The sequence below is a fragment of the Melitaea cinxia genome, chromosome 8 (assembly GCF_905220565.1).
Source record: "Melitaea cinxia chromosome 8, ilMelCinx1.1, whole genome shotgun sequence".
NCBI lineage: Eukaryota > Metazoa > Arthropoda > Insecta > Lepidoptera > Nymphalidae > Melitaea > Melitaea cinxia.
In genome coordinates, this window is record NC_059401.1 from 15,609,816 (window position 1) to 15,622,561 (window position 12,746).

Consider the following 12,746-nt stretch of genomic DNA (forward strand, 5'->3'; position numbering starts at 1 on the left):
TTGAATCAATCTATCTATTAAAAAAAACCGCATCAAAATCCGTTGCGTAGTTTTAAAGATCTAAGCGTACATACATGTGCAGGGACAGAGAAAGCGACTTTGTTTTATACTATGTAGTGATTCATTAGATACATTCATTATGTACATTTATCTATTTAGGTACTACTTATTTTTAAAATGAAGTAATAGTGCTCATAATGACAGTGAAGTAATTAAGAAAACTTTTACTTTTACGGACTAATCGCAATTATCATTATTAAACTTCCGGTATATCGGCGACGTTGCAGATGCTAAGGTCGAGGGCAACTATGTTGATACGGACTATAGTGTCTCCGGCGATGAGATGGTACCGAAGATCAAAAGAATAAATGTTATTCTATTTATTGGCTGGTACGTTGACCTAACTGATAATTCACATGCAAAAATATCCTAAATTCTTTAAAACCTTGAGTCGCCATTCGCCAACCTCACTCGGGTATGCAAGCCTGGCACCTTGCCCTCTTGGATAAATCTTTCAATTTATGATAATTCAGAATTCGCGGATTTTTTAATGTTTTTAATCCAAATCATTCGTTTACATAGACACCTACCCACGAACAATATTTTTTTGCATTTCGATTTGTATGCACCTATTATTAAAAATGATATACTTAATTTTATTATGGCCATTAAAAAGTATACTTAGATTATTTAGACTTACACTAGAGTTACTCTTGATTTTTTATTCACATTTGTTCTTTACAAATTGATAAACTCAAGTACTGTTTTTTTTTTATTAGTAAACTTAAAACAGGACATGAGAGCCAATGGTATTACCTAGAAGGATGCAAAAAAGGCGGGAACAATAATGTCAAGCAGAAGAAAAATATAATACTACAGCTCATTCCATACGTAGATTATCTCGAGAAGAATAGAAAATAAGTTCAACAGTTACTCTTTTCAAAGATCAGCTATAATTATAAATTTAGACAAATACTCTGCAAGATATTTCACCAGAAATCAGTTTTTTAATAAATTTTAATAAAGTTTCATTATATAGTTAACACATGATTCTTATCGAATATTTCGTAACCGTATTGGTATAACTTTAAAGTAATTTAAAGTTTTGTAATGCAGATATTATGATGAAAGTATCAATATATTAGAGCTGTGATAAAGTGGATCCAACATTAAATAGGACAGTGGGTTAGCGCAGGGCATCAACTCCGTTCCGTCCTACAATTAAGTACAAACAAACAAAGATATGGAGGCTAAAATCGCTTTTGTCTTCTGCTTACAATTATTCTTCTCAAAGGTACTTAAAGCTATGACTTATTATTTAATCGACTTCAAAAAAAGAAAATTTGAATTGTCTTTATTTTTTATGTATTAACGATTATCTCTATTTGTTTTGTGTAACTTTTTACTCTGTGTAACTCCAAGAATGAAGCTCCAAATCACATTTAAATTTGAACAAGATTTTGACAAATAGTTTTTGAGTTATCCTTGATGCGTATTTGTACTATATACATATTGCTCGATGTAAATTGAAGTCAGTTTTTTTATGTTTATTTGTAAATCCTTTGAGTTTTTTTAATCTGTATTTTTTCCGCAGGACATATTCTGCCAATGCATTGGCACTACTTTCTTACCAGAAACATATAGCGCTATTGGCACTGGCATTCCTAACCCTTTTACCAGTCAGCTAACAATGCACATACCTAACTTACCTGCGCCAATGTTTTCTATATTATCTGACAATTTAATTGTCGATGGCACGGTATCCGTCAGTGGATCTCTGCCATTCATTGGCGCGGTGAGTCTTGAGGGTCAAGTGCCAACCGTCGGCGAAGCTTCAGTGATGTACAACTGTGGTAACGGAGAGATTGGCATGGAGAGAACAACGCCAACTAGATTGCCATACGGCTTATAATATATTGTTGAGTATTAGGAATAAATGTTTAATTTACAATATTTCCTGTTTTTTTTTTTTGTGTAAACTCTTATAATAGCGTTGTATAATTTTTTAATGACATTCATAAGAACAATAATTCTACTAATGATGTATATGCAATATCACAATTTCTTTTAATTACAAATATTATATTGATAGCGATTCACACGAACTTTGTTGATCAATTACTAATAAGCATGTTATATCACAAAATTTAGCAGGATATCATAGTGTGTTTATGAAATTGAATGAAACCTTGATTTTAAAGTTGATTGATGAAAATTACATTTAATTATCATTTTCTTCTTATGGTATTTCAATAATCTTCATAACCTTTGTATAATGGTAACACTTGATATATGGATTTTTTTTTTATTTATATAATATTTTGAATATATTTCTCTTTCTAATTGATAGGCAAATAAAACAATACACAAAATATAAAAACGACTTTTATTTCATTATACAATCGTGTCAAAACGCCAAGATTACAATTTGTGTCATTATATAACTGATAAGTCACGTAGTGATGAGCAATGACGTATCACAGTAGAGTTCGTTCACACAAGCGCCTTGAAAAGCGTTTTTTTTTTTATACATAAAGGTTAAAGAATATATCTTTAGAACGGTCAATGCGCCTAAATAGGAATTCCAATTCATAGGGTTCCGTATATACAAGATTATTATTAATTTAAAATTTATTACAAAAGTTTTTTTTTATAAGTGAAGATCCCCTTTGTTTTTTTTTTTTACTGTTCAATTGTTTAAATATAATGGTTCTAAAGATATACGCTTAAAGGTTGGACGGAATGGGTATAAGATCATTTAAAATATAATCAAAATTAATTTTTGCTCTTCAATTATAATGTTATTGGAACGAACTCAAAGAATCGACTCGATATTTATATTGTAAGGAAAATCTCAATAGACTAGGAAGGTCTATAAAATATTGCCTGGTTATATAATTTAGCCTGCTGACATAATATAGCCTAGCCTTATAATGCATCCGAGTGAAATAAGAAAGCCTGAATATGTAGAATAGCCTGGCGATATAATAAGGCCAGTAAATGTAATACGGTCTGATTATAAAATATGGCCTGACCATGAAATAAAACCCGACAGTATAATATAGTCTGCCTATCAAATAGAGCCTAGCTACCACTTGCGACAGCACCGCACTCCATTCCCTCTGCAGAGCATTACGCGTAGCAGTAGCCCTCGTTCTGATAGCACCACTCGGGCTCAATCGATTCAGCCTTGATACCCATTTTCACGAGGCGTTCTCTGAAATTATTCATTTTAAGAATTTTTTGTAGTTATTTAATTGAATTTATTACCTTATAGCGACCCGCCCCGGCTTCGCACGGGTGCAATGCTTTTACTAAATATACTACAGAATGTGTTTATTTATAGTGTGAAGCTAGCTTATAGCATGGTTATTAAAATAATCATAACAACATTCAAATATGCGTTGTTAGATTACACGTTGTTACAGAGTGCATTGAAGAAATAAAGGTTCACTGCTCGTTCCCCGTAGATGATAGCGTGATAATATGTAGCCTATATGTTGACCTGACTTCTTAATAATATTCGTGCCAAATTTGAAGTAAATCCATGCAGTACTTTTTAAGTTTATCCCGGACATACATACAGACAAACAGACAAAAATTCTAAAAACTATATTTTGTCTTCGGTATCGATTATAGATCACACCCAGTATTCTTTTAAAAAAATATTCAATGTTTAGTTTTAATAAAAGTACTGATTCTGAAAAAATTCCGATTTTTGTGGCTAAGGAACTACATAGACTACCACCGGTGACATTTGATCATGTAGATGTAACGAGTCTTTTGAAAGATATAACTTTATTAAAATCTCAGTTAGATCACATCAAAAACAACTACGCTACAATTGATCAATTAAATGAACTAAAATCGAAAACGGAAAATTTTAAATATGATCCGTTATTCTGTACGCCTTGTCAATCACCCGCGAACATAAATAAAAAAGTGCGGAGGGTAGACATTGGTGATATCGTCTTGCCATCAATGAATACACCTGTGGCAAAATCTACAACTGTGAGACAAAGAACGAACGAATGTTGCTCTCGCTCACTCCCGGGGTCTATGAATGCGCCCGTGCCGGCGGCACCTGTTTGTGCGGACGGTGTAGAATGTAAACAAAACAGGCAAATGAACTGTTCAGAACAAAAACGTACATTTGCGGCGGTTGCGAGTATTGATGGGACTAATCAACTATTAGATAATGAAAAGTGGACAGTAGTGCATAATAAAAGAAAGATAAATAGTAATAATAAATTCACCACCTTGAGAGGGAAAGCGCTTATTGATAAAAATAGCAAATTTAAGCCAGCAGATACTAAGATACCCCTGTTTATCACTAATGTACACAAGGATGTGTCGGAGGAGGATGTAGCTGAGTATATCTTCACCAGAACTGAAGAAAAAGTGGTTCCTATTAGGATTAAAATGGCTCGCAAACGTAATTACAGCGCTTTTAAAATATATGTAAGCAAAGTAAATTTACATATATATCTTGACAACAGTATGTGGCCTATGGGTATATCTTTCAGGCGCTTCGTTCATATGACTGGCAAAAATGAAAGCCATCAACAACGATTGGCAGAGAGGCATCATATAGTAGAGAGCAGCAATGGATAGAAAGGGAAATGCGAAATTTATTTCATTTAATTGTAAATCTCTGAAAAGATCTTTAGATGGAATAAGAGATCTTTGTAATAAAGCGGACATCATAGCTCTGCAAGAGACGTGGCTCTTTCCTCATGAGTTGCCAGAGCTAGAGGGGATTAATAAGGAGTTTGGCAGCACGGGAACATCTGCGATGGACGCCTCAGCAGGCCTCCTTACGGGCAGGCCTTACGGTGGCGTTGCTATCTTATGGAGAAAGAGTGCTTTTCGATCAGTGTCGGTTATAGATTGTGGTGATGCTCGCTTATCTGCAGTGAAAATACAAGCTAGTGGTATGTCTTTTATGTTATTTAGCGTTTATATGCCTACTGATTGTCCCGATAACCTGCATACTTTCACTCAGTGTTTAAGTTCAATCTGTGCGATTATTGAAGAAAACAGTGACTGTTCGGTAGTTTATATGTTGGGTGACTTCAATGCACATCCTAATGAACTGTTTTGTAGACATTTATTGGAATTTTGTGATGATCAGACGTGGACCTGTGTGGACCTTAATCTCATGAAAGCTGATGACACTTATACTTTCATTAGTGAGGCCCATGGTTGTGTGAGGTGGTTGGATCATTGCGTTGTCACGAATGCAGCGTTGTCCACAATAGTTAATGTACATGTCGAGTATGACGTGCAATGGTCTGATCATTTTCCACTTATAATAGATTGTGACTTGGACCTGGTGCCGTATAGGCACACGACGGTCTCTACAGGGGTATTCAGTGGGGTTGTATGGGGGGAACGTACTGACGAACAAGTCCGTAGATATAGTGAAATGTGTCATGAGCAACTACGAGAAATTGATATCCCGGGCGAAATGAGTCATTGTTACGATGGAACTTGTGCTAATGCTGAGCACAAATTATTAATAAGAAATATCTACCTAAGGCTGGTTACTATATTATCCGCTGCAGCAACAGCCACGTGTAAAGTGGTCAGGGTACGAAGGAGGGGTGGTTATGTTGCGGGTTGGAACAAATATGTTGCATATTACCACAGGGAGGCCAGGTTGAGGTTTTTGACCTGGGTGGAAGCGGGAAAACCGAATACGGGTCAAACATATGTTGATATGAAGGAAAGTAGGAAATTGTTTAAGCGGAAGCTGAAGTGGTGCCAAGATAGACAGGTACAAATTAAAATGGATGCACTTGCTTCCCTCCACTCTGCTAACAATTTCAAACAGTTCTGGAAAGCGACGGGAAATATGAGCCAAAAGCCTGGCCTTCCTGTGTGCGTTGATGGTATTAGTGACAAACATATGATTGCTAATATGTTTAGTGAACATTTTAGGGTGTTACCGCAGCATAATACAGGTGTGTCTCGATCGTGTGGTGCTGGGAGCATTGGCAATCAGGTTAAGGTTAGGTTTACAGCGAACGAGGTTAGTCGCGTTATCAGTGATATGAGTGGAGGTAAATCCCCTGGATACGATGGTCTCAGCATCGAGCATCTTAGGCACGCTGGGGTCTGCCTGCCACACGTTCTATCTCAGTTCTATAACCTTTGTCTTTGTCACGGCTACTTACCAGAGGAACTTACTAAAACTATAGTAGTTCCTATTATTAAGAACAGAACTGGGGATGTCTCGGATAGAAATAACTACAGTCCCATCTCACTTGCGAACATTATGGCCAAGGTGCTGGATGGCCTGCTTAATGACATTCTCATGAAACACATAAAGCTGCATGAAGCTCAGTTTGGTTTTCGAAGTGGGCTTTCTACTGAAAGTGCTATATTGTGTCTTAAGCAGGCTGTACAGTACTATACGGATAGGAAAACGCCGATATACGCGTGTTTTCTGGACTTGTCAAAAGCATTTGACACTGTCCTATATGATAAGCTTTGGGGCAAGCTGGGCAATGCGGGTGTACCGGTAGAAGTAGTATCGTTGTTTCAGGAATGGTATCGCTGCCAGCGGAACCAGGTGAGATGGGATGGGGCTCTATCCGAGCCATACGGTATGGAGTGCGGCGTCAGGCAGGGCGGACTGACCTCTCCTTTGTTATTCAACCTGTATATAAATGAACTTATCGGTGAGCTCAGCAGCACTCACACCGGTTGCTATATCGACAACGTATGTGTCAATAATATTAGTTACGCGGACGATATGGTGCTGCTGGGACCAACGGTGGGTGCCATTCGCAGGTTATTGAATATTTGTGCATCATATGCGCTGGAGCATGGACTTGCATATAACGCTAAAAAAAGCAAAATACTCGTTTTTAAGGGTAAATCTTGTGTATACGTGCCAGTGCGTGTTCCTCCAATTACACTATGCGATGTAGAGCTGCAGCGGGTAAACAGTTTTAGGTATCTAGGGCACATTGTGACGGACAGTTTGACCGACGACGAGGATCTGGAACGTGAGCGTAGGACTCTGGCGGTCCGAGGGAATATGATAGCCCGTAGATTCGCTCGATGCTCCGTTCCAGTAAAAATAACTTTGTTTAAGGCATATTGCCAATCTTTGTACGCGAGCAGTCTATGGGTGAGTTATACCCGTCGGGCCGCCAGGGTCCTGCGTGTTCAATATAACAATATCTTTAGGATGCTACTGCGGCTGCCTCCACATTGCTCCGCGTCGCTTATGTTTGCCGAAGCTCATACGGATGGATATGAGGCACTAATTCGAAAAAAGGTTGGGTCATTATTAAGACGGCTGAGAGACAGCAGCAATGGCATCCTCAGGATGATTGCTTCACGCACGGATTGTCCGATTCAACATAGGTTGATGTGCGTAGTAATAGGAAAAAAATGACTTCTTGTTCTTTTATATATTTGACATTGCATTGCATGTTTCAATTAATTTCTGTATGTATTTAAAAAAAAAAAAATTTTTTTTTTTTCTTTTTTTTTTTTGTTGTGTTAATTAGTTATTTAATTTAAGAGTTTGACTTATTATTGACATTTCTAAATTATTGACTTGAATTTAATTTAATCGGTTATGAATATTATATATGTGTGTGTAATTTGATATAAATATCCTATGTTATTATTTTCCTATGTTTATTTTTGTTTTCTTTTGTTTCTTCATTAATTATGTTTGTATAATGCTGTTTGATTGTATGGACTTTGTCTGAAATAAAATACGCGTACCGCACGTGCAGCATGCGCGCCTCGGCGTGGCCCCAGGGCGTGTCGGGCTCGGCCCACAGGCGCTCCGCCCGGCGCGCACACTGTGTCGTTGTGCGACAGAGACGCCAAGGCGCCGCGGCCGCGCTAGAGCGAGACGGAGAGAGCGTACCGCACGTGCAGCATGCGCGCCTCGGCGTGGCCCCAGGGCGTGTCGGGCTCGGCCCACAGGCGCTCCGCCCGGCGCGCACACTGTGTCGTTGTGCGACAGAGACGCCAAGGCGCCGCGGCCGCGCTAGAGCGAGACGGAGAGAGCGTACCGCACGTGCAGCATGCGCGCCTCGGCGTGGCCCCAGGGCGTGTCGGGCTCGGCCCACAGGCGCTCCGCCCGGCGCGCACACTGTGTCGTTGTGCGACAGAGACGCCAAGGCGCCGCGGCCGCGCTAGAGCGAGACGGAGAGAGCGTACCGCACGTGCAGCATGCGCGCCTCGGCGTGGCCCCAGGGCGTGTCGGGCTCGGCCCACAGGCGCTCCGCCCGGCGCGCACACTGTGTCGTTGTGCGACAGAGACGCCAAGGCGCCGCGGCCGCGCTAGAGCGAGACGGAGAGAGCGTACCGCACGTGCAGCATGCGCGCCTCGGCGTGGCCCCAGGGCGTGTCGGGCTCGGCCCACAGGCGCTCCGCCCGGCGCGCACACTGTGTCGTTGTGCGACAGAGACGCCAAGGCGCCGCGGCCGCGCTAGAGCGAGACGGAGAGAGCGTACCGCACGTGCAGCATGCGCGCCTCGGCGTGGCCCCAGGGCGTGTCGGGCTCGGCCCACAGGCGCTCCGCCCGGCGCGCACACTGTGTCGTTGTGCGACAGAGACGCCAAGGCGCCGCGGCCGCGCTAGAGCGAGACGGAGAGAGCGTACCGCACGTGCAGCATGCGCGCCTCGGCGTGGCCCCAGGGCGTGTCGGGCTCGGCCCACAGGCGCTCCGCCCGGCGCGCACACTGTGTCGTTGTGCGACAGAGACGCCAAGGCGCCGCGGCCGCGCTAGAGCGAGACGGAGAGAGCGTACCGCACGTGCAGCATGCGCGCCTCGGCGTGGCCCCAGGGCGTGTCGGGCTCGGCCCACAGGCGCTCCGCCAGGCGCGCACACTGTGTCGTCGTGCGACAGAGACGCCAACGCGCCGCGGGCGCGCTAGAGCGAGACGGAGAGAGCGTACCGCACGTGCAGCATGCGCGCCTCGGCGTGGCCCCAGGGCGTGTCGGGCTCGGCCCACAGGCGCTCCGCCAGGCGCGCACACTGTGTCGTCGTGCGACAGAGACGCCAACGCGCCGCGGGCGCGCTAGAGCGAGACGGAGAGAGCGTACCGCACGTGCAGCATGCGCGCCTCGGCGTGGCCCCAGGGCGTGTCGGGCTCGGCCCACAGGCGCTCCGCCAGCGCGGCGGCCCGCGGCCAGGCGCGCGCGTCCAACGTCGCCGAGTCCGCCTGCTCCGACCACAGCGCCGCCTCGCCGCCTGCCACATTCAGCGTACACTACTGTCTAGTTCACTGTATACTGTCTAGTTTACTGTGCGATGAAGCTCTATACCTTTGTTTTTCAAACCCCCAAGAATGCTTAAACATTGTTTAGAAACCTTATTGGAGATTTGCGGATAGAAAGTGCGTGCGTACAAAGTACACATGTCAGAAGTGAAACTTCTCAGGCAAACTAATTGGAAAAAATAAATAAATAAAAACTAATTGAAAACTAAGGTGAAGCGGGACACAAGGCGGATAACGCCTGTACCGGACGAAGTAGGCGGTATCATAATTGAAAAACGTTGCACATCAAAACGTTGCAAATATTCGTGACGTTTCATCCGTAAAAAAATATACCCTCGTGCGCCTAAAGAAGTTTCACATCAAAAACAAATATTCATAGGCATACCCTAGAATAATTTAATTTTTAAATATACATATATATATATATATATATATATATATATATATATATATATATATATATAGATTTATCAAATTTATCATCTTTTCTTTTTTTTACGTATTTTTCTTGTTCTTAGTAAATATTCTTGCACTGTTTGCCGCGCTATATAAAACACTTACTCATGACCATGGGTTGACTGGAAGAAATCTCTTTCAGAGATAAGCCCAGTCCACCTTTGCCATAAACCTTATTATTATGTTGTTTTTACATGTATTTACGATATTTATATGTATATACGTATAATATTACGATTTTAGTTGTCAAAGAGCAAAACTAACTGACGGCAATGAGTCACTATTTCCTTAACGCGCGTTGACTTAGAGTATTCGACAGTAAATTGAACTATTACAACGAAAAGAATCAATGTAACTTGTAATAAATTGAATAAATATCAACAACATACATCAAGTAGCCGATATATACCAAATAATACTTTTAAAAAATTATAGCTCTTTTTAAACGTTAAACATAAATTGGCATATTTGTATGCAACGAACCTTTGATTAAATTTTAAACTCACCTAAAATTTTATCCGAATATTCTTGAGCTATTTGCTTTGGACTATTATCATAAACTTTCTGCCAGCCGATGTATGGTGAACACCAGTTGTTACCTGAAAATATAATTATATTCATCATTATAATAAAATATGTTTACGCAAACGCACCCACGCATGGACCCACTCTCACACACACGCATCAAGTATGCACCCACACACACACACACACACACACACACGTTAGTATATACTCTGGCATATCTGTTTGTATAAAATGTATTATTGTGTGAAAAGCTAGACCAAGCGTGTACTTCCATAAACAATTCCTACAAATAATAAATCCTAATAACAAAATAATTTAAAACGCAAGGTTGACTTTTCTTATATATCTCATAATTAGAATAGAATGATAATAAGTAGTTTGGGTTCTGTTAAAAATGAAACACACGCTTATTTCACTCGTATATTTAAACTCGTATTCCAACTAGTATTTTTTTTATTATTATTATTACAGCCTATACAGTCCACTGCTGGACATAGGCCTCCACAAGTTTACGCCAAAAATAACGTAAACTCATGTGTTTTGCCCATAGTCACCACGCTGGGCAGGCGGGTTGGTGACCGCAGTACTGGCCTTGTCGCACCGAAGACGCTGCTGCCCGTCTTCTTCCAAAGCCAGCAGTTGGATGGTTATCCCGCCATCGGTCGGCTTCTTAAGTTCCAAGATGATTGTGGAACCTTGTTATCCCTTAGTCGCCTCTTACGACACCCACGGGAAGAGAGGGGGTGGCTAAATTCTTTAGTGCCGTAGCCACACAGCAACAACTAGTATGTTTAAAATTAAATTCACACAGACACACAAAAATATAACCAGAAGTCTCTTAAGTACATCTGTGTAATAATCTTGATAGCGCGATTTAACAGACGGAACACCGCCATCTATTAGTAGATGAAAGAACTGAATACATTATTCGTTATATCAAATCAATATTAATCCTTTACTCAGGTACCAAATATTATATTATGAATTCTTAAAGGGAACTCACCGCTACCGACCCAAGCACCATAACCGCAGTCAAGGTAAAGGGCATCATAATTAGACATGATGAGGCGATAGCCCTTCTCGAGGAGACCTTTGATTTGAGGGTCTACACCAGTCGTCCAAACCTACAACACACAATCGATACGGATATAAGTTTTGACTAATAGTGGAATCAAAATTTTACATTGACTAAAATTTTTAGTGATCATTTTGTTCTGGACTGAACAGAAAAAGCCTAACTACCCACTGCTGGGCGATAGCCTCCTTTCTATACGGGAGAAGTGTTGTAATCACATCTTATTCTGCTTCATATTCTTTCCTTTCCTTATCTTATCTTACCTTCCTCCTCTACGAATTAGCAGATAGTTTCCCAACCATAACTAAATACTTGTAAGATGGAGATAAACGTCAAGATTGGTATTTACTAACATTTGTATAATCCATCAGCGTTGTTGTAACGTCTCGAATCACACCAAAACGGGTGTCATATTATTATGGTCAAAAAATAATCTGAAGTTTGATGGTACATAAAAACACAGTAGTCAGTGTGATAGAGGAACAGTATGGTCTAAATAATTTGACCAGCAGTGGGCCATTTTCGAGCAGTTACAGTAGTAGTCCTACATTATTCGTTAAAAATTAATTTATATGAAAAGACTTACTTGAATGATATAGTCTTCCTTGTCGAGGAACTTTTCGACATGGCTGAAGTCCGTCAGGGTACTGGTCCAGAGAATAAGAGGCAGACGTTTTCCGAATGCCTGTGAAAATTAATTGAAAAATTATGTACTTAACTAGCTGTACCCGCAACTTTGTTCGTGAATTTTCGCCTGTTCCCAAGGAAACTGAATAATAGGCACTGAATTTGGAAGTAAAAGGTGTTTGAGAATTCCAAGAGATGTGGAGAAACAGGCAGATTATATAGATTTTCGCTTTTCTTTTTAATTTTTTTCATACGATTAAGTAGGCAAACAAGCGTACGGCTCAGCTGTAAGCGATTACCGTAGCTTATAGACGTTTGCAACACCCGAAACATCACAAGCGCATTGCTGACCCCACCCCGAATTGCCCTCAGAAGCTCTAGTCACCTTACTCACTACAGGAACATAACACTGCTTGAAAGCAGTATTACTTAGAATCTTCAGTAAGGTCGAGGTACCCAGTCGGGCTGCTCCAGATTTTAAGCAGGATATATCCTGCTATGACATATCTCCATGAAATATATCTCGATTATATTGTTACCTCCAAAAAAGCAGTCATTTATCTAAAAGCACGATCTTAAGCCTTGGTCTGGGAGTAATCCCAAAGCTTAAACTTAAAATTCTTTAATAACTTATTATAAGCTACGACCCATTCGGAACGTAAATTTTGCAGAGAAAAATCTGCAAAAACTTCTGTAAGAATTAATAGACTTTCGCTTTCAATATCGATTATACGAATTCCTTCCAAACAAATTTAACAGTCAATTACCTACCTCCAATAAAAATAAAGAGCTTGGTCTAGATT

At 40.9% G+C, this 12,746-nt stretch overlaps 2 protein-coding genes across 3 annotated transcripts in view; one reads left to right on the forward strand and one right to left on the reverse strand.

Annotated features, from left to right (window-relative positions):
* Positions 1-232: 232 nt before the first annotated feature.
* On the forward strand, positions 233-1,953 carry LOC123655908 (chorion class B protein B.L1-like). 2 transcript variants are annotated; one of them, XR_006743465.1, is made up of 3 exons: positions 233-390; positions 1,117-1,294; positions 1,595-1,953. XR_006743465.1 is itself a non-coding variant. In XM_045591652.1 (2 exons), the coding sequence occupies exons 1-2, from the start codon at positions 1,244-1,246 to the stop codon at positions 1,910-1,912; spliced, it is 369 nt and encodes a 122-aa protein (XP_045447608.1). In that variant the 5' UTR covers positions 1,110-1,243; the 3' UTR covers positions 1,913-1,953. The 2 variants fall into 2 exon arrangements, 1 of the variants encoding a protein (XP_045447608.1); XM_045591652.1 differs by lacking the exon at positions 233-390 and having other exon boundaries at positions 1,110-1,294.
* A 416-nt stretch (positions 1,954-2,369) lies between these two features.
* Positions 2,370-12,746, reverse strand: part of LOC123655906 (chitooligosaccharidolytic beta-N-acetylglucosaminidase) — a 30,155-nt gene continuing 19,778 nt past the window's right edge. The window contains exons 11-15 of the mRNA XM_045591650.1: positions 11,903-12,001; positions 11,245-11,365; positions 10,220-10,312; positions 9,082-9,229; positions 2,370-3,217 (exon numbers count right to left, since the gene is read on the reverse strand). Of these exons, the coding sequence (XP_045447606.1) occupies positions 3,133-3,217; positions 9,082-9,229; positions 10,220-10,312; positions 11,245-11,365; positions 11,903-12,001 (546 nt within the window). The 3' untranslated portion in view covers positions 2,370-3,132. The remainder of the gene's footprint in view (positions 3,218-9,081; positions 9,230-10,219; positions 10,313-11,244; positions 11,366-11,902; positions 12,002-12,746) is intronic.